The 22,581-nt window shown below is 40.3% G+C and overlaps 1 protein-coding gene, 1 non-coding gene and 1 pseudogene across 3 annotated transcripts in view; 2 read left to right on the top strand and 1 right to left on the bottom strand.

Annotated features, from left to right (window-relative positions):
* Positions 1-22,581, bottom strand: part of RB1 (RB transcriptional corepressor 1) — a 224,318-nt gene that overhangs the window by 168,835 nt on the left and 32,902 nt on the right. For both annotated transcript variants that reach the window (XM_004472854.5, XM_058276704.1), the window contains exons 3-4: positions 11,730-11,845; positions 4,812-4,931 (exon numbers count right to left, since the gene is read on the bottom strand). In XM_004472854.5, coding sequence (XP_004472911.2) covers positions 4,812-4,931; positions 11,730-11,845 — 236 coding nt within the window. The remainder of the gene's footprint in view (positions 1-4,811; positions 4,932-11,729; positions 11,846-22,581) is intronic.
* TRNAA-CGC (transfer RNA alanine (anticodon CGC)) lies at positions 13,850-13,921 on the top strand. The gene has a single exon. It is a non-coding gene; the product is annotated as a tRNA-Ala (tRNA).
* On the top strand, positions 15,566-18,573 carry LOC139436602 (cAMP-dependent protein kinase type II-alpha regulatory subunit pseudogene; annotated as a pseudogene).

Below are 22,581 nucleotides of genomic sequence, written 5' to 3'. Positions count from 1 at the left end.
GCTCCTGAATAGCTGAAATGTGACTAGTCCAAATGGAGATGTGCTATAAATGTAAAATACACACATTTTGAAGAGTTAATATGAAAAACAATATAAAATCTCAATAATTTTATACTGCCTTCATGTTTTTATTGGTATCATTCATATAATATAAAACTCACCATTTAAAAGTGTACAAATTTAGTGGATTTTAGTGTCTACTATATGTTGTACAACTATCACCACTCTCAATTTAGAACATTTCCCTTCCCTGATAAAGAAACCCATACCTATTAGCAGCTACTCCCTATTTCTTCTTCCCCCATTCCCCAGCAATCAGTAATCTAACTTCTGTCTCTATAAATATGCCTGTTTTGGACATTTCATATAAATGGAATATATGTCCATTTGTGTCTAGTTTCTTTCATTTAGTATAATGTTTTGAAGGTTCATTCATGCTGTAACATGTAACACTACTTCATTTCCAATTGATGGAATTTGGGTTGCTTCCACCTTTCGGCCATTATGAATCATACTGCTATGAACATTTGTGTAGAAGTTTTTTGCTTGAGTGATTTCATGTTGAAATTTGTTAGAATATACTCAGTTAAATATTAAAAATAATTTCCGTTGTTTCTTTTTTACTTTTTTAATGTAGGTACTAGAATATTTAAAATTATATATGTGGCTAGAATTATATTTCTATGGCATGGCATTAATACAGATAACACCTAAAAAAAGCTACCATTTATTAAGCACTTAGTATGTGCTAAGAATTGTGCTAATCACTACAATGACATTGTCTTGCTTAATTCTTACAATTACCCTGACTACAATGACATTGTCTTGCTTAATTCTTACAATTACCCTGTAAGGAAGGTATTACTAGCTATACTTTACAGATTCAGATTGAAAATGAAGTTTAGAGTAGTTAAGTAACTTACCCAACTTCACACAGTCGAAAAAATGACAAAACCAGTATTCATCTCTTGGCCTGTTTAGCTTTAATTACCTTAATCATTACAGCATACACACACACACTTAAACACAAAGTCTGCCCTGCAGTTCACAGGCTTTGATATCACAGCTAATCTTCCTAATTGGTCTCCACAAAAAGGTACAACTAAAAGGATGCAGTGTTTCTCAAATTTGGCCTTTTTTGTTGTTGTTGTTAAAAAAACTAATGTTCATAGAAACTTTACTGTGTATATACCAGGACTCAGCATTTTATATACATTATCTCATTTAATACCTTAAAAAACCTAACAGATTAGGTACTATTATCAACTCATTTTACACATTAGAAACTAAAGCACTAAGTTGAGTAAATTACTTGACTAGGATCACACAATACATACACAATACATACTGGAGCCCAGACTAGAATCCAAATCTGGAAGATTCCGATATCTTCTCCACTAAGCTCTACAAGACCCTCCCCTTCTTTGGGAGAGGATCTCAACAGATCACTGTTTTGCAGAAAATTCTTTGGAAACTCTGGTTTTATGTCCTATTAGTAACCTTGAAATACCAGTGTTCACACTGACCTAAAGGAAAAACCTGAGGAATGGGACGTAGGAGGAACTTGAGCACTCCAGAACTGGCCATTCAATGTTTTAAAGTTTTCACTTTTCAATGTATAATTGTGGTAGGAAGCAGTCCTAATGTGGCCTGCTGCCTTACTTTGGGACCAACAAATACCTCCTGCATTCAGGATCAGCTGTGCCAGCCTGGCAGGATAAAACACAAACCCCTAACGGATAAGGGGACTGCAGGTACATTACTTCACCTATTGTCCTGAGCAAACGGAAACAGGCACTGGAGATAGTCTGACTCTGGTGGGCAGGTTTTATGACATCCAGCTCACACTTGGAAGTGTATCTACCCCGGCAGACAGGGAGTGGGGTTCCTCCACTGCAGCAGCACATAAACATAGGAGAAGGGTGCTGTGCATGAACACGTCTCTGCATTGGCCATGGACTCAGACCCGCTTGCTATGGGGAACTGACCCCCACTAGAAAAGCTGACCTTGCTCTGGCTCTCCTCTGCGAGTAAAGTGTCTTCCCACAGGAGCCTGTGTGAACAGTGCTCTTGCAGGCTACCCCGACATCCCTTTAGGTGTCTATCCTGCCCAACATTAATAGTTTCAAATTTTCTTTTTTAAATTATCAACTGAATTTTCTATTATCTGAAGTAATTCTATAATTTTCTTCTCCCTTTCAAACTACTTTTACCCCTCAAAATATAGACACACAATAAATAACACTTTTTCTATTAAACAGAATCTTAATATGGAGGGTAGAAAGAATGTTGCCTAACTTAGTTTATTAGCTATTACTCTTTGTTTATAGGAAAACAGGGTGATAAACCATTTAAATGAAATAGTAAAAGTCTATAATTTGCTTATGTTATAGCCCTTTTCTAATTGTTCCTTAGTACCCAGGAAGATCATAAATAAAATAAATCACTAAGAGGAGTGACGGGAAAAGGAAAAACGTAAAATAGGAACAAATAACCAAGCCGATTCCTGATCTCAGACAGCAGAGCAAACAACCTGGAAGTATCCAGTTAAAATATCATACTGGGGGGAAAAAAAGAAAACCAGGACTACATTTTGAATCATTCCTACCAACTAGCCCCAAAATTCTATATCTAGAAATAATCTGATTATAGATTTTTAATAGTAACCTTTTAAGAATAGAATTTTCTCAAAAATTGGCTTAGAGACGCTTGTGTTTAATTTGTTTATTATAAAGGTAAAACATCTTCCTCAGAAATGTCAGTTACTCCTAGTTCCAAACAAAACCTTGGTTAACATTTTGGTATGCCTCTTTCTAGTCATTTCATTCTACACACTAGTGATCTGAGCTTTTTCCTTAAATGTAGATAAAAACATAGCGCATACTGCTCTACCTGACATTAGAACATTTTCCAGATTATTCCTTATCAAATGTTATCTATTTATAATATATTATTATTTACTTCCATAATGCAAATATAGGTTGTTTCCAATTTTTCAGTGGTTAAATTATACTGTGACAAAATCTCACTGCATAAAGTTTTCTTGTATTTAGGATCATATTCTTAGGACATGGTCCCAAAAATGAGGTAAAAGGTTATGAAAAATTTTATGTGACATAGAAGACTGAGAAAGTCCCTGTTTAGGTGAAAAAAATCAAGACAAAAGTTTTATATATACATATGTAATATTTATCTACTCTACATAAATGTAAAATGTATGTAATATGATCTACTCTACATAAAACAACACTCAAAGGAAATAAACATTCTAAAACATGAAAAATAATTATTTCCAGTATTGACATTTTCGGTGATTCATACTTTCTTATTTATAACTTTTTGTAATTTCCAAGTATTCTACAATTAATTCACTTTTCTTATACAAATGACTTCTACAATTAATTTTTAACAATAAAAAAATACTTTTTTCCCCCATACAAAGTGTTTCTATTCTTTTCAAGAAAGGATGAAAGGAAATGATGATGGCCGATGCTAAGTTAACATAAGACCAGGATCAAGAAAAGATTCTTAGGTTAATTTTTGAGCTTTTCCTCAATTTTCTCACCCTCTATCACAACTCTGAAGCTTTAGTGAAAGAGAGAAACCAAGAAAAAATAAAAGCATCCTTCTGGGATGTTTTTCTAGCTCTAACACCATCCTTATTCTCCCTTGAATGTCCAACGGCATGCTTCTTTTTTCCTTCTCCCATTACCATCCTATTACACAGTTGCTTGTTTAACTATAATATTAACTTTCCTATTCTCTGACCTAAATGAAATGAGCCCCAAAACAAGCATAGTAAACTAGCTTATGCCATATGAAGGGTTGTAATACTGGAGGTACAGGATACAGTGCAGATGAAAAGTTTATCAAAAAACTTAACACAGGGAAGCAGACTTGGCCCAGTGGTTAGGGCGTCCATCTACCACATGGGAGGTCCATGGTTCAAACCCCAGGCCTCCTTGACCTGTGTGGATCTGGCCCATGTGCAGGGCTGATGCATGCAAGGAGTGCCGTGCCACGCAGGGGTGTCCCCTGCGTAGGGGAGCTCCACGTGCAAGGAGTGTGCCCCATAAGGAGAGCCACCCAGCGCAAAAGAAAGTGTGGCCTGCCCAGGAATGGCACTGCATGCATGGAGAGGTGACACAGCAAGATGACGCAACACAAAGAGACACAGATTCCCGTGCCACTGACAACAACAGAAGTGGACAAAGAACACGCAACAAATAGACACAGAGATCAGACAACTGGGGCGGGGGAAGGGGAAATAAATAAATAAATAAATAAATAAAAACTTAACACAATGGGAGTGGGTGTAGCTCAGTAATTGAGCCCCTGTTTCCCATGTACAAAGTCCAGGGTCAATCCCCAGTATCTCCAAAAATAAAAAAAAACAACAACAAACAACAAAGCCTTAACCCAACCACCTTTGGGAATACAAATCATAACTTGGTAGTACAAGTAGCATGCACCTTTCAGTAACAGTACTTTTTTTTCTAAACTAAATAACACCATTAGGAAGAGCTATAAATTCAAGTCATTGTTCTGTTAAGAGTAGGTGAAGGTGCGGACTAAACTTAAAGTCTGCTAAAACAAAGAGAGACATGAAGGAACAACAAAAGTTAATTTTAGAGGAAGCATTCAGAATTCGTATGACTGGATAAATAAGAAAGCCAGGAATTAATAAGATACCCATAGAAAAGGGGATATAACTCTAAGGGGTAATACTTGATAACTTTATTAAACATGTTATAGTTCCCACATGGTATTAAACAATGCCCAGTGAAATGAAAAACCAGGGTTTACTTTACCTTTCTAATTTGCTGTGAAGTACACGCAATACATTATACTTCTTCAACAGTCTAGACATAGCATTATCAACTTTGGTACTGGTATCAATTTCTTTTAGTAAGTCAAAAAATTTATAGACACTGCAAAGGAAAGAACAGAAAAAGAGGTGAAATCGGTAACAAAAAATCATTTCATTTTCAAAGCACTGACACTTCAAAGCACTGACAGTTCAAAAGATTATTAGCTTTACTGCAAATCATTATTATATCTCTTTGAAGAAATTACTTTTTGGCATTTTACTAGAATTTAAAGAGAAAAAAAAAACAACTAGCCTTCAACCTCTACCCCTATGGCTATATAGCTATGCCTACATCTATTTATAGTCAAGAATACAGAAAGAAAGGTCATGAATTTATTATTTAACTAAGATAAAAACCTAGAGCCACTTAACAGATACAGACAAGGACGAACTCCAATTCATAAATGGCTTTGCAAAGTATTTGCTAAATTATTAATGAACCATGGCTAGAATGAACTAGCAGAGCAAAATTTCACTTTTATAGTCACTGACTAACAGGATAGATTTGATTAGCCTTTTTTAAAAATTTTGAAACAATCACAAACTTACAGAAAAGTTGCAAGTACAATATAAAGAGTTTTTAATCACTTGAACAATGTGAAAATAAATGGTATGCCTAATAACCTAGCACCCGAAACCTTTAAGTGTATGCTTCCTAGAAAGGAAGACACTCTTATATATAACCAGAATGCAATAATTAAAATCAGGAAATTAACACTGATACATTACTACTACCTAATTCTCAACCCCATTCGAGTTTTACCAATTATTCGAGTATCTTGTATAGCAAAAGGATCCCAATTCAGAATCACATGTTGCATTTACTTGTCATGACTTTTTAGTCTCCTTCAATCTGGAATAGCTCCTCAGTCTTTCTCTAAAGATGAGAGGCTGATTATTTTGTATAATGTCTCTCAATTCAGGCTTATCTGATATTTCGACATGATTAGATTCTGGTTATATATCTTTGGCAGGAATATAATAGAAGTGATGCTGCATTTTCCCCACTGCATTTTATCAGGTGGCAAACATTTCAACTTGTACTACTATTGATGATGTCCACTTTGACCACTCACAGTTTATTTTATCAGAGTTCTTCACAATAAAAGCTATTACTTTCCACTTTGTAGTAAAGTATTTTGTGGAGAGGTAGTTTAAAACAATGTCTATATCCTTTTCTTCATCAAAATTTCAAATTACTAGGAGCGGTTGAGTGCCTGCCTCCCACATGGGAGGTCCCGGGTTCGGTTCCCTTTGCCTCCTAAAGAAGATAAACAATGAGCAGATATCAAGCAAAAACAATGAGCAGATGAGAGAAAATAAGCAGACTGAGAAAAAACAAGCAGACAAGAAGTAAAAACAAGCAAGACAATGAGCAAACAAGAAGTAGACATCAAACAAAAACAAACAAGCAGGGAGCAGACATGACTCTAGCAGTTGAGGGTCAGCCTCCCACATGGGAGGTCCCAGGTTCAGTTTCTTGTGCCTCCTAAAGAAAAAACAGACAACGAGCAAAAAACCAGCAGACAACAAGTGCAAAAACTAAGGAAAAAAACAATGAGCACACAGACAAGGGAGCCATCTCAGGAGGGGGAGGGAATAAAAAAAAATTTTTAAGTCCTTTAAAAACTTCCAGCTTACTAATTTATATCTGTATGGACTCATGCTTTCCTATTTTATTCAAGAGTTACAAACCTATATTATTTATTTTTATAAGCCACTTGTGCTCAGTTTGGCTGATAGTAACCCATTCTCCCTGGTTTCTATGTCTTTCTGACATATCTCCGTCATTCTTTGAGCATGCAGTTACTTTCTGCCCCACACTGTAATCAGTCATTTCTCCAAGTTGCCCCAGTTCCTTTAGAGGGAAATGGATTTTTAGCAGCCAAGATCTGGGCACTTGGTGTATTCATCGCTTTTGGGATATCATGCTGCTCCCAGACTTTCTCAGGCTGAGAAAAACATATGTATATTTATTTATACACAGGTGTGTATACACACACACATACATATTTCTATATCTATGTTTTGAGAAACATAAGTTCACATCCATCCATCTAATTCTAATACAAAGCCCCATGATTCATTCTAGTGTTTTCCCTTTCCATATTATAATTCTTCAACAGTGAGAAACCTGGAATCCATCTTTACCCTTTATTCATTTACTCATTTAATCAATTCCCTCCCCTCTTATTATTGATACAAAGGCAGTGGCCATCAGAGGTTCTGAGGAATGGGACAGGGAAGAAGAGGTGTAATATGAGGGCATTTTCAGGACATTGGAGTTGTCCTGCATGACACTGCAGTGACAGACATAGGCCACTGTATATTTTATCATAACCTACAAATTTGTGCAGGACAGCTTGTAAACTGTAATCCATGGTTAGTAGCAGTGCTTCAATGTGTGTTCGTCAATTGTAACAAATGTACCACACTAACAAGGGATGTTATTGATGTGGGAAAGTGTGTGTGGGGAGGAGGAAGTGGGATATATCAGAATCCCTTATATTTTTTATGTAACATGTACGGAATCTAAAGCTGCTTTTTAAAAAATTTTTTTAAGTAATTTAAAAAAATCATTTCCCTCCCCTCTCCAAGACCACCGACTTCTCCATGTGAACACTGTCCTCTCTCTACCCTCTCTGGGCTGCCCCCACCTTCCACACGGGTGCCTTCCGCACACTGGGAGGGCTCTACCTTCCCACACCAGCCTGCCTTTCTCCTGCCACCTAAGTTATGAATCCCTGCAAAGGACTGACACACTCCACTTGATCTCCTACACTGCATGTCGACAGCCCGTGTGTGGATGCCTCCGACATGCCATGTCAGATTGCCTCCACACAAGTACACCTCCTCGCCCTCTTCAGCTCTGGCTCTCAATGTGCTGTCTCCCCTGTACCGACCACCTCTTCATCATCGCTGCCCTCAGAGGGAGACCTTCCTCATCCTGCTTAGGCTGTAACACGTGTGTGGTGCCCTCTCCGCCCGCTCAGGCTCTCGCTCCTGCACCAGTCCACCTCCAGTCATAATGCCCTCCTCACCCAGGCTCAGCTCCTGCACCAGGTCACCCCACTGCAGTGTTGTTCTCCTCACTCTGCTTAGGCTCTGACTGCCTGCTCCAGGCCCTTGCCTCCCGCTGTGGACATCTGCTCACTCCACTCAGTCTCTAAACGCCACGACCTCCACGTAGATGCCCTCTTTGCCCCTCTCTTGCCCCGACCACCCACACAGAATAGCCCTCCACCATGCGTATGCCCACTCATCCCCTTTGGCTCTGACCTCCTCCTCTGTGCTCCATGGCTCTTCCCTGCCACAGATGTATGCACCTACTTACTTTGCCCCACCAAGGGTTTTAGAACTGAATTGTTAAGGGAGAAAGGAAAGCTGATTAAAATATGTAAGTTGTAAAAATAATGTCTTTAAATCATTCTTTTTTTTTTTAAAGGTTTATTTATTTATTTCTCTCCCCTCCCACGCCCCACCCCTGTTGTCTGTTCTGTGTCTGTTTGCTGAGATTTCTTTGTCTGCTTCTGTGTGGGAATCTGTGTTTCTTTTTGTTGAGTCATCTTGTTGTGTCAGCTCTCCATGTGTATGGCACCATTCCTGGGCAGGCTGCACTTTCTTTCACGCTGGGTGGCTCTCCTGACAGGGCGCACTCCTTACATGTGGGGCTCCCCTATGCAGGGACACCCCTGCGTGGCAGGGCACTTCTTGCACGCATCAGCACTGCTCATGGGCCAGCTCCACACGGGTCAAGGAGGCCCGGGGTTTGAACCGCGGACCTCCCATGTGGTAGACAGATGCCCTAACCACTGGGCCAAGTCCTCCACCTTTAAATCATTCTTTATTAAGTTTTCTATAAAAATTAACCTATTTGAAAGAGGAATACATGGGAAAATAGGGTACTAAAGATAGCAATCATCAACTGCACCTCACAGACTCATTTCTAATCAAGTTTTTCTAAGGAATTATATGGAAGTAGCTAACTGAACTGAAGGGTAGTCAATAGACTCATCCACAGGCTGTCCAGCAACCAGTTAAGTTATGGCCTGCATTCAGAAAAGATAAGTAAGACCAAACAGACACTTATCATGAGAACTGGGAAAATGAAAGGTTCAGCTAACTGGCAAGGGTACAGACCCCCAAAGAAAGATATTAAAAGTTCCCATGATGTAAAAGGAATGAAAGCAACCATGAGAAGCTTTGTGGAACAGCAAATAAAAAAGGAGTAGAAACGATATGGGTAGAAAAGCATGCTGAGCAGAAGAGAAAAAAGAATGGAGCAAATGCGCAAATATGTCCAGAGTAAAAAGAATCAACCTTTATTTATTCAAAAGCCACTCTCAGTTGCAGTTTTTATGAGTGTAAGGCAATACTTGTCCTTGGAGCACCATGAAAACTCTGAATTATTATAATAAAACCTTTTTTTCCAGGGATAACTTAAAAGTGAGTCTCTATTCCTTCTGTAGCCCCTCACCCCCCAAAAAAGGAAAGGAGGGAAGAAAGGGAGGAAGGAAAGCCATAATCTAGAAAAAATATAAGGAAACACATATCTGTAGATAACTACATTGTCTAGAGAGTAGTGTTACCAGAGCTGTCTCCGTGGACTGGTACTGGTCCATGAGTTGTTTGTTACCAATCCACAATGAAATATGTACAGAAATTGAAAGTAAGATTTCAGAAATTTTTATGGCAATCTAACAGTATTTTTATGCCTGCTGAATCTAATAATAAAAAATTTGGCCTTATGTTTAGTATGTCTTTTTGTTTCACTTTTCTATTAATTCATTTGCATATTTCTAAAAAATATATTTTAAATATATATATAACTATGTTCACAAGAAACACTGAAAGATGCTTTAAGAAAAAGTTGTACCAAATAGATTACTGCACTTATCATAGGGAGATCACTTATGATGTGCCCAATATATAAATCAGTGTTGCTCTATGAATACTAGAAAAAAGTTTAGGAAAAGCTTGGCCAGGAAAATTTCTTCGTCTTATAGATAAATGGCATTATAGCCTGAGATGGTAAGAATTTCTCAGTCCTATCTGTTTAGCAACCTACATACAGCTATATAACAATGTATTGCAGTCATCTGTTTAATTTTATATTTCTCCCCCTGAATTGAGTTTTCTTGAGGTCAGAGACCATTTTTCACCTCTACAGCCTTAGAATACAGCACAGTAGCATACTGCTTGAGTTGTTTGGTTTCCTTCCCTTCTTTCCTTCCTCTTTTTTTGAAGGTGGGGGAAAGGGGACTAGAGAAGGAAAGAAATCAAGGCCTAGTCAGTTCCTACGGTGTCACAGGCTTTGAAACCTTGAACTATTTCATTCTCTATTCATTATAAATTATTTCTCATAATTCTATGAAGCAGCTATAATCTCCATTTCACAGATGAGGAAACTGAAACTTAAGCTTAAGAAATCTGCCCTAAGTCACATAGTTTGTAAAACAACCGTGTCCAGATTTAACCCCAAAATCTATCTTAACCCAAAAACCCATATTCTTTCCAATTTATCCACTGAGGCCACTGAAAAGTTTGCTGAATGAATGATTAATGTAGAAATTTACTTACTTATTCAGATTATTTTTCAATTACATAATAATTTTTTATTTAGTTCTTGTATTTAATAAAGTTAAACTGAAATCTCTAGGAGGTAAACAAATTTTTATTCAATAGGTTAAATAAGAATATACAGGGAAGCAGACTTGGCCCAATGGATAGGGCATCTGCCTACCACATGGGAGGTCCAAGGTTCAGACCCAGGGCCTCCTGACCTGTGTGGAGCTGGCCCATGCGCAGTGCTGATGCGCACAAGGAGTGCCCTGCCATGCAGGGGTATCCCCGCGTAGCGGAGCCCCACGTGCAAGGAGTATGCCCCATAAGAAGAGCTGCCCCGTGCAAAAGAAAAATGCAGCCTGCCCAAGAATGGTGCCGCACACACGGAGAGCTGACACAACAAGATGACACAACAGAAAAAAGAAACACAGATTCCCAGTGCTGCTGATAAGGATAGAAGCAGTCACAGAAGAACACACAACGAACAGACACAGAGAGCAGACAACTGGGGGGGTGGGGAGGGGAGAGAAATTGAAAAAAAAAAGAATATACAAGGCCTCTGTTTCCACGTTTTATTTAAAAGTGGTAAGAAAAAACATTATAAAAATGCAACAATTTTTATCTCATTTAAATAAAATAACAATTGTTAAGTTCTGATGGCTTTATTCAAGAAGAAACATACAATTACTGTAAAATTATTATTTACTGTCATATTTAGTAAATTATATTGTAAACAAAAAGGACAGAAAGCCCTGGAAGACTTCTCAAGATAAAGTTTGTGAATTACTGGAAACGAATTAGTTAACTCTTCTTATAAAGTCTATAAAACTCAACGACAAACATTTATTAAATTGGTTCAAGTAATAGAGTAGTTAATTGAATATACAGACTCAAAAAAGTATACCTTTATAATATCTATTGTATTAAAACAATCAAACTTCAAGAAATCCTACCTAAATTCCCTTAAGATAGACTTAAATATGTTTATAAATGTTTTAATATATAAGCCTACTTTACAAATCTTTGCTTTTATTGTCCACTTCATCAACTGTTACAAAGTTTACAAGTGAACAGTGAGAGACATGATGCAAAACTTCCTAGGACACAATCCCCTATATCTTTAAGCAAGTGCAACATAAATGTTCTTTCATTAATGGCTCCGTATTTGACCCAAATCCTTATGTTTTATTGAATTTTAGTATTTCTCACTAATTTCCTAACGTCTATTAAAAAGAAAGTCAAGAAATAGTTTATTTTAATGGGAGAGGCCAATATTTTATATAAGAAATTTTACCTGGTTTCTATATTTTTCTGGAGCTCAGTAAAAGTGAATGGCATTTCATCTAGGTCAACTGCTGCAGTAAAGATACAGATTCCCCATAGTTCCTTTTTCTTTTGAATATAACCTTCCTAGGAAGAAAAAAAGTGTTCAAAATTTTATTACATCATTCACATACTGAATACTTGGTTAAAATTGCATATTTTTTCTTATTCAGTATATCAATAAATGTGTTTTTAAAACTTTATGATGGCATATACTTGAGAGCATTTCATCCTAATACCAACACTCAAATTTTATGTTTTAGAGCAAAAAGAAAATTACTAGAAAGAATGAAAAGTTAAATTACTACTTACTGCAGAAAATGTAGGGGTCAGTCAGTTCTTTGAAGTAAATACATTTGTTTTTCAATAACTCAATGTCACCAAAGTTAAAAGATTTTAGAATTCATAACAATTTTTTCAAAAAACCAGTCCACTTTCTTATTCAATTTTCTTTCCTTTGCTCTAATTCATTTATCACCTCTACCAGCCCTTGATTTCTATTTTATTGAGAAGATTAAAGTATTGCAACATCTGAAACCTCAACATTCTTCTCCACATCAAATTGTTTCTAATTACTACAGCCTCCTGTCTTCCTCAAAATGTCTCCGTATCATCACCTATAAACTCCTCTTTTTTTTCTGACTTTGACAAATGGACTTTCTACTCTATTCTCAAATTAACAACTCTAGTCCATCCATCCGTACTCTTATTTCCTTCTAGACTTAGTTCATTAATTCTCTGTCTTTTATAACTTCTCTAATGATCCTCTCTCTAAAAGCTTCTTTCCCTTTGGTTGCAAACAAGTTTGTATCACCTCAAAGCTAACAAACAGCTCCATCTCTGGACCTTATCAAGGTACAGTCTACACACACACTTTTCCTTCTAACTACTCTATTATACACACACTCACTGAACATGCTCTCACGGTACACAATGCACTCAGAGAACACTTACTCCTCTCATTATATAAACACTCTTCTACTGAAGCTATTCTCTACAAGTCTTCAATGATCTCTACCTTTCTAAATCAAATGACTTTTTTTGGTTTCATCCACAAAAACTTGCCATTATGGCATATGATACAGTTTCAATTTTCCTTCTTCCCTCCACCCCCATGAAACTTTTTTTCCTTAGCTTTTGAAATATACATACATCCTCATTCTCTTTTCTTTCTCCCTCACTTTTCCAGTTTCTTAATCCCATGGTTTTTTTCCCACTATATTGTCTTTTTCTCAGTAAGCACATCCACTCCCATAGGACTCCCATCACCTCCACACAGATGATTCTCATTTCTTATATCCTGCTTTCCAGCCCCAATTGCTCTCTCAAGCTCCAGGCCCTATTTCTTATGTCAATTTATAACCTAAAATCTGGAACTAACATGTATCCTTAAAAATTTAGACAAGAATTGTGAAAGATAAGGAGAGCCGCCCAGCGCGAAGGAGGGAGCAGCCTGCCGAGAAATGGCGCCGCCCACACTTCCCGTGCCGCTGACGACAACAGAAGCGGACAAAGAAACAAGAAACAAGACGCAGCAAAAAAAAGACACAGAAAACAGACAACCGGGGGAGGGGAGGGGAGTTAAATAAATAAAAATAAAATAAAATAAAATAAAAAAGAATTGTGAAAGGGGCTCAGAACATCACTTTAAAAAGATTGAGTGGGGGAAACGGACTTTGGCCCAGTGGTTAGGGCGTCCGTCTACCATATGGGAGGTCCGCGGTTCAAACCCCGGGCCTCCTCGACCCGTGTGGAGCTGGCCATGCGCAGTGCTGATGCGCGCAAGGAGTGCCGTGCCACGCAAGGGTGTCCCCCGCGTGGGGGAGTCCCCACACGCAAGGAGTGCGCCCGTGAGGAGAGCCGCCCAGCGTGAAAAGAAAGTGCAGCCTGCCCAGGAATGGTGCCACCCACACTTCCTGTGCCGCTGAGGACAACAGAAGCGGACAAAGAAACAAAAGCAGACAAAGAAACAAGACGCAACAAATAGACACCAAGAACAGACAACCAGGGGAGGGGGGGAAATTAAATAAATAAATAAATCTTTAAAAAAAAAAAAAGATTGAGTGGGAAAAAAAGATACAGCAATGGGGAATAGGTGTAGCTCAGTGGTTGAGTGCCTGCTTCGCATGCATGAGGTCCTGGGTTCAATCCCCAGTACCTCTATTAAAAAAAAATTAAATACAACTCAAACAGTGAATCCTAATGTAAACTATGGACAATATAAATAATATTCTTTCATCAACTGTAACAAAGCTACCACACTAATTCAAGGTGTTATTAATGAGGGAGTGGGGAAGTAATATGGGAGTTCTATATTTTCTGCATGATTTTTTTGTAAACCTACAACTAGTTCTGTAATTCAAAAAATTATATCAAAAAACAAACAAAAATATAGTAAAGCACAGGTTTAAAACTGGGTAAAGGACAGGAACAAGCAAATGAAAAAAACATTTTTTCTCAGTAAACATTTTGAAAATGCTGACCCTCTGAATAACATCAATTGAAGGGTATTTTGATAATATGTATCAAGATCTTTAAAACAGTTCATATGGTTTTACATATAAGAATTTACTCAATGCCCATCTCTGGATATGAGTCAAGATTTAGTGTCATGGATAGCCAAAGATTTAGAGTAGTAAAAGTAGTAGAAAAAGCCTAAATAACTTAAAATAAAATAGTTAATGATAAAGTTATTTCATGGAAACATAAAACCCTTATAACATTATCAAAGAATATTTATAAGGACATAGGAAAATACCCAAGATATATTAAAGGAAAAATACCAGAATGCAAAATTCTTTTTTTTTAAAGATTTATTTTTATTTATTTCTCTCCCCTTCTTGCCTGTTGTCTGCTCTCTGTGTCCATTTGCTGTGTGTTTTTCTGTGTCCGCTTGCATTCTTGGTGGCACCAGGAATCTGTCTCTTTTTGTTGCGCCATCTTGCTATGTCACCTCTCCGTATGTGGCGCCATTCCTGGGTAGGTTGCACTTTTCTCAATGCAGGGTGAACTCCTTGTGCATGGGGCTCCCCTACGCAGGGGACACCCCAAGGCAGCACAGCACTCCTTGTGCACAGCAACACTGGGCATGGCCAGTTCACCACACAGGCCAGGAGGCTGGCTTTGAACCCTGGACCTCCCATGTGGTAGGTGGATGCTCTGTCAGTTGAGCCACATCTGCTTCCCCTGAATGTAAAATTCCATGTATATTTTTATTCTAATTTTGTAAGGAAGAACAAAGGTATGGAAAGGTAAAAGTACATCAAAATGTTAATGACTAGCTCTAGGTGGTGGGATTATGAATGGTTTTTATTTTCTTCTTTAAACCTGAATACATTTTCTAAATTATCTACAATATTAAGACAGGATGAAAAGTTAAGTCAATAAAAAAGTACTAAGTTTATAAAACTCAGGGGAAAAAATTAGGGATACTCTAGAGGAAAATATTTTAAATATCAAAATTTTAATTACATATATTATAGTTTAAATCAAAATCTAAAATTAACTCTTGAAGAGGCTACCTCTTATGCTATCCTGGAGTTGAGTTCATTTGAAGCACCCTACTCATAACCCAAATTAGTGATTAATACTTACTTTTTCACAATGCACTAACTTTATAAAAGAGCTCCACCAAGTGGAGCCACAGATCATCTTGGAAAAATCAGAAAATCAGGTATCAGAAAAGCAGGTTATCTTACCATCCATGCTATCAAAACCTAAACCTAACTAGCATGAATCTAGATTGCGATTTTTAAAGTAATTACAATTCTATTTAGTCTGCACCTTTCAAAATTAGCCATCGCCAAAATGAAAACAAGCTACAGGAATGCGTTCTCGCGGCGTGAGGAAGGCAGGATCTGGGTGGCTTTTGGTGGGGCAGCGCGGCCGCCAGGCGGGGATCGGGAGGCGGGGGGCCCGGGAGATGGGGGGTCCAGGAGGCGAGGGGACCAGGAGGTGGGGGGGCCCGGTAGATGGGGGGCCCCAGAGACGGGGGTCCGGGAGGTGGGGGCCCGGGAGTCGGGGGTCCGGGAGGCGGTGCCGGGGAAGCGGGGGGCCGCGAGGCAGGGGGATCAGGGAGGCGGAGTCTGGTGGCGGGGGGCCCGGGGGGCGGTGCCGGGAGGCGGGGGGTGGTGCCAGGGAAGCGGAGGGGGTGGGGCCAGGAGGCGGTGCCGGGAGCCGGGGAGTCCGGAGGCGGGGGTCCCGGGAGGCGGGGGGCCGGGAGGCGGAGGTTCCGGGAGGCGGGGGACCGGGGAGGCGGAGGTTCCGGGAGGCCCGGGGGTCCCGGAGGAGGGGGGCTGGGGAGGCAAGGGCCCGGGAGGCTCGGGGGGCCGGGGAGGCGGGGGGCGGGGAGGCAGGGGCCCCGGAGGCTCGGGGGGCCGGGGAGGCGGCCCGGGAGGCGGGGGTCCCGGAGGGCGGGGCCAGGGAGCTGGGGAGGCGGGCCCGGTGGGCGGGGCCACGGTGGGGGGGTCGGGAGGCGGGGCCCCAGAGGGGGGGTCGGGAGGCGGGGCCCCGGAGGGCGGGGTCGGGAGGCGGGGCCCCGGAGGGCGGGGCCGGGAGGCGGGGCCCCAGGAGGCGGGGCCCCAGAGGGCGGGGCCGGGAGGCGGGGCCCCGGAGGGCGGGGCCGGGGGGCCGGGGGCTGCGCGCCTCACGGAGGAGGTGCAGGGCTGCAGCGCCGCCCACGCCGCGGCCACTGCCCACCCACCCCCCACCCGGGGCCCGCCAGGCTGGTCCGACCGCCGAGCCCCACAGCCACGACGACTTGCCGACTTGACGTTCCGACTCGTGGCAGACTCAAAAGGCAAGTGACAGTTTGCACTGAAACCTACAGCTCTGATGAGGAAGGGTGATTCATCCCAAAACCGACGGGCAGAGATGCAGACTTCAGGAAGCCTGCAAAGATATTCTTTCCAAAAATCTTGATCAGGAACAGCTCTCTCAAATCCTCGATGCCATGTTTGAAAGGACAGTGAAAGTTGATGACCGTGTCATCCGCCAAGGAGATGACCGAGACAATTTTTCTTTCTAAGTCATAGAAGGGGAACCTATGACATTTTAGTAACAAAAGATAATCAAGCCAGCTCTGTTGGTATGACAACCATGGCAGTTTTGGAGAACTAGCTCTGATGTACAACAGCCTAAGCACTGCTACCATTGTCGCCACCTCAGAAGGGTCCCTTTGGGGATGGGAGCCGGTGACTTTTAGAAGAATCATAGTGAAAAACCATGCTAAAAAGAGGAAGATGTTTGAATCATTTATTGAATCTGTGCCTCTCCTTAAATTACTAGAGGTGTCAGAAAGAATGGAGATTTTGGCCGTAATAGGATAGAAGGTCTGTAAGGGAGGAGAGCACTTCATCACTCAGGGTGAAAAGCTGGTATGTTTTACATCACAGAGTCCAGCCAAGTGAGCATCTTGATTAGAAGCAAACAAGGATGGTGGGAGTCAGGAGGTCCAGACTGCCCACTGCCATAAGGGGCAGTACTCTGGAGAGCTTGTGCTGGCCACCAACAAACCCAGAGCTGCTTCAGCCTGTGGAGCTGGAGATGTCAGACGCTTAGTCACGGATGTGCAGGCGTTTGAGGGGCTGCTGGAGCCCCGCATGGAGAGCATGAAAAGGAGCATCTCGCACGACGAGAAAGTGGCTCCAGCATGGATCTGATCGACCCCAAGCACTGGGTGTGCCACACTGCGCAGTCTTCTCGGTGACACCAAAGCCCTCTGGTCAGTCACAGAACACACCCCAAAAACAGACAAGACAGAACCATTCCTAGTTGCCACTGCCACCACCACAGCTATGGCCGTGGGCGGTCAGATTACTTGAAAGTCAGCACTGAAGGATGGGCAGAGGTTCAATCCACGCCCCACATTGCTTCTGAAAGTCCATTATTAGATGGCTTATAATGATTACTCCAATCCAATTTCCACATCCTCCGTTCAGAATGGCATGTCTCTCCAACAATTTAAGTGCCTGATACAAAGTCCAAAGTGTAACCATCCTCCTTTCCCTCTCTTGCTGCAGCTGGTCTGCAGAAACTTGTGGTGTAACTGTAGATACCCTTCCCCAACTTTTCTCAAGGGAGGAAAACTCCCCATTTCTCCTTTGAGAATGTCCACCTTTGTTCCCAATTGTAGCCTCTGGCTTTTCCAGGGGGAATGGTGGCAGATGTGATGGGGGCTGTGGTCCTGTGGCCTTGTGCTGCCTGCTACAAGCTTTGCAGTTGTCCCCAAAGCCACAGGTCAGCACCCAGAGCAGACTGACCCATCAGCGGAACCCATGTCAGAGCAGGAAATTTGGGATCCACATATTTTACAAGTAGCAGAGAGCCAGGGAAGGTTTTTCTCGGTTGGAGGTTTTACATTTTATTTTTTTGTAGGTTTTGTTTCATTTTGTTTTAACTTCTGTGCAATTTGCATGAATTAATTGTTCTCCATTTCTAAGGAACCAGGGTCTGGTGGTACCATCACTTTTTCTGACGCAAATACTTTCCCGGGTAACTCTTGCCATCCTTGCTTGCAGTTGCTCCAATTAGCTAATGGCAGTGTACTGACAAGAGGCTGTGCTACAGAGAGCCCTATCCTTCTACTCCAGAGTTGCTGCATAGCTTTGCTGGTGCAACATCAATTTTCAAACTCTAAAAGAGGAAGAGACTTTTTTTTTTTTTTTTTCCTAAAAGCTCTACTTGGGGGGGGGGGGGGCGGAAACCTCTACTTAGGGAATTCCCCTAATATATGTGGAATTTGTCATCTGACTCAACATTTATCCTAAAGGTCAACTCTATTTGTCAGTTTTCAAAAATCTGCAATATTTACCATTTCACAGAATTACTGCAAAAGCTCTTCTAAGATGAAAAGTCTTTTCTAAGATGCTGGGATATCCCAATTGTTGATTCCAAAAGAAAGTAATTTTTTTTTACTTCCTATCAGATAGAATTCTGATTATTTTAAGGAACTAGCTATATTTCAGAATGAAAGTTATGTTTTATCAGAATGACATAGAATTAGACATTACAAGAAATCCTGGAGATCAGTGTGAAATTTGCATGAAGATAAAATTTGAATGTAAAGTTTATATTAAATCAAGGTCCTTTCTAATATGCTTTTTCTTTTTAGCTTATATAACTCAAAAAACCCCTGAAAGATTACGTGTTAGGGCTTGAGTCACTTCTGTTGTGGTTAATGACAGAGTCCACTTAGTCACCTTCTGGTGTTCTCAAGATCCAGGCCCTCTGCTTTTGCCATGGACAGCATGGGTAACCCACTATAACCTTGGTAATTCTCCCTGTTTCTTGTGCTGCATGAAGTGATAGCAGAAGGACTCTTTGCAGACTGCCCTGGATAACCTGCATGGCAGGCTCTCAGAACTGTGAAAGGTTATAAATGATTCCCCAAAACAAGCAGCTAGCACTGGGAAAGACTGTGTGGCAATCGCACATTTTCCCATGGTCCATCTTTTCTACAGTGTCGCTTTATTATCGAATAAATCCAGAAAGCAGGTCTTGGACTTTAACAGGTAAGAACCACTTTTGTTTCCTGCAAAAGTGACATGGAGGTCCTGCAGGAGTGCCATGGAGGTTCAGCCCCAGACTGTGTGAGGCCTCTGAACACCAAGCAGGTACCACCTGCACCACGACCCCGGGCCAGCGTTAGGGCTGCCTGTGAACGCCATGCCCCAATCACTCCCACCAGCTGCCAGGGATGGGCCTTCTCATCCTGCCCTTCCTGCAAATCCCCGTCTAGTCCACCTTCACAGAGCCCTGACACCTCTGACTTAATGATGGTTACCGTTTCTCATTGAGTTTGAACACTCCTGCTCTAACTACAGATTTACATATGGGTCAGCCACCCAGCCCCTCACTGCCTATGCCCCCAGGAGGACTGATGAGAAAGGGAGACTGTACAGGGACCAATGTAAGTGAACTAGGATAGCCATTACCAGGATCCTGACAGTGTCCCAAGCCTCTTTGCAGCATGGGGAATCAAAGGCGGCAGATGGACTTCTCAGGACTGCGGTGCCCACACTGTGTCAGGCAAGCTCTGCTCTAATGGTTGAGCCTCATGAGGAAGAGCATGTCTTGTGAGCAGATCACTGACACCTGTTTTCTGTTGTTCTCCTGATGGGTTAGAGCTTCATGCTGTCTTTTCTGAGTTTGCTGTTGATTTTAGATGGTAGAGAACGTTCCTGAGAGGCGTGAGGTGCAGCCTGCAGTACTGTTCTTCCTTCCAGACACCAGTTTATCCCACTCATGCTCTTACCTTAGTTCTATTCGCTGAAGGGTTCACCTGCTCTTGCCCTGTTAGCCGAGAGTCCTCTTATATATGACTGGGTTATATATATTTCCTAAAGATTCTCAAAATCAGGATAGAGGTTTTCTTTGAGCAGTCTAATGAGTGAACTCATCAGCAAAGTGGGCAAGAAATAGTTCTGCAACCAGGAGAAGTCACGCTCTTCCACTGACCACCTGGGATAGCTGTTCGTGATGGTGGAGAAGTCGGTGAGGGGGGCCACTGGCACCCAGGAGCGCCCTGGGCACACAGCGTTTTCATGCTGTGTCACATTGTACAAACAGCCCTCTCATTTTGAAAAAATGAAAAAGCAGATCTGCACAGAGAAAAAGGAAAACTACCCATGTATATCATTTTTTAAACTTCTGTTTTTAGCTGGTTGATATTGGAATTTTTGTTCTTGACATACACTTGTAAACCAATCTTGCCAAATGTGATTTTTTACTACAGTTACCTCTTGATCACCCTGCTAACATTGCTTAGTGATTCTAATGTCAATTTTAAGGACAGCAGCCTCCCTGTGGGTTTCCCTTTACACACTGCAGGGCTATCTTTGTACTTTAAAAATATATATACATATATATATAAAAAAAAGAGGGAGAAAACTATCATTAACCTCATGGGGGAGTTGCAGAAAACCATCTAGCCCATCTTGAGTAAAGGGTAGATTCCTCATTGTGGTTTCTTAAGCTCACTGCAATAAAAAAAATTTTTAAATCTAATTCAGCATTATTGTGCTACCTCAAAGATAAAAATGTTTTAATGTTTTAAGGTCTTTTTTGGTCCTGCATTCTACAATAGTGTTTGAAATGTATTTCATTTGGAATTATTTTTTAAATCATTGGGGAGAATATTATTTTAGCCCATTTCATACTCGTATTTTAATCTCAGAAGAATAAATGATTAGAAGTGAGCAATTCTTGCTCTGTAGTATTGAATATATAATTAAAAGTCATTAAGAAATGAATCATTGTTCGCCAAAAGCAAAGTTGTTTTTTTTTTTAAAAGGAAACTCTTGGGCTCAGCTTTACTCTTGGTTAATAAAAGCCGACAGCAACAACAAAAAAGAATATGCTCTCTATGTCCTCGTAAAATACAGGTAACACCCCTCCTTACTTGTGATTCATGCTACTGTAATGAATGAATAGCAGTAAGGTTATAAGTAAATGCACTGCAAAAATGGATTCCAGAAATGGAAACTCCTGAGTTTCCTCCTTTCCTAGGTTATATGTAGGAACAAAAGGGATAACAAGTTAATATACCAGAAAAAAATCCTCTCGTTTACATAATATTAGTGAACAGCAGTCTCGTGTTAATGACATTTTTTGATGTGCACAGAAGTAAAAGGCAAAAGGGGCACAGCCAAGAAAAGGAGTACAAAAGCTAACCTTGCTTGGATTCCAGCATATTTTTGATATATTGTACAAGGGTAAACACCAGTTAATTCCAGATTTACCTTGCTCTTTGTCCTAGTACAATGCCAACACAAACTAGGCATTTAATGTGTGTATGTGTATATATATATGTATTTTTTTTTAATTGAAAAGGAAAAAAACAGTAGCAATTGTAATATTCCAATACAGGGTAAAGTGGCTTTATTTTTATTTATGCTCGGAGAAACAAGCAGGAATTGATCACCAGTATTAAGACTATGGATTCTACTGTAGTTCCTTCAGCTCCCAATAATGACAAAACAGAAAAGTATCAGCAAGGGGTAAAGCACACAAAGAAATGACATTACAGACTTTATTTCCTAAAAGGTGATATGTACATGAACTAGAACTTAAGTTTTTGGTCAAACCCTCTACTTAACTGGCACTAATTGGCTTTTCTGTAAAGGATCTACAAATGTAGTATCTATCAGTCTTGGAAACAAGGTTGAGAAACATTGGAGAAAGTGGTTAATTCCCACCATGCAGATTCAATTATATGTATAAAAGTCTCTTCAATGTTTGACAACTCATTCTAACAATATCATATGCAATGATACAAAAAAAAAGAAAAGAAATCACCACTAATGAATAAAAGAGATGGCATTAGAATAAAAGAATTTCAAGCTGGAAGGGAACTGAGTAAGATCATCTGATCATATCTAATCATTTAGTCCAGCAGTTTGGGAATTCCTAAGGTTCCAAGTGATACAATGACAGTTTTTGGCAAATTTTCTAAAATTAAAAAAAAAAAGCTATGGGAACCCATTATATTTACTTTCAATAAAGCTGCAGTAATCAAAATAGCAAATACTTTGCTAGCTTTAATTCAACAGTGTGATAAAACAATTGATTGTTTTATACCGATGTAAAGCACTGGTTGGTAGCTTCGTATGTGTTGAATAAAACCAGTAAAAATAATTACATGATAAACAAAGTTAGGTAGAGTGTTTCTAAACATAATTTCAATGGGAAAACTGGTACAGTAGTGCCTGGTGGTTTTCAAGTTCAATATAATTCTGATCAACACAACTTTTTTTAAAAGTTTGTAAAATATGAAAACCACTGCATATAAAAGAGAGGTAATTTGAAATAGGGATAGAGATAGG

The sequence above is a fragment of the Dasypus novemcinctus genome, chromosome 15 (genome assembly GCF_030445035.2).
Source record: "Dasypus novemcinctus isolate mDasNov1 chromosome 15, mDasNov1.1.hap2, whole genome shotgun sequence".
NCBI classification, from domain to species: domain Eukaryota; kingdom Metazoa; phylum Chordata; class Mammalia; order Cingulata; family Dasypodidae; genus Dasypus; species Dasypus novemcinctus.
The sequence above is the reverse complement of the archived record's forward strand: the minus strand, read 5'-3'. Positions and strand labels throughout refer to the sequence as shown.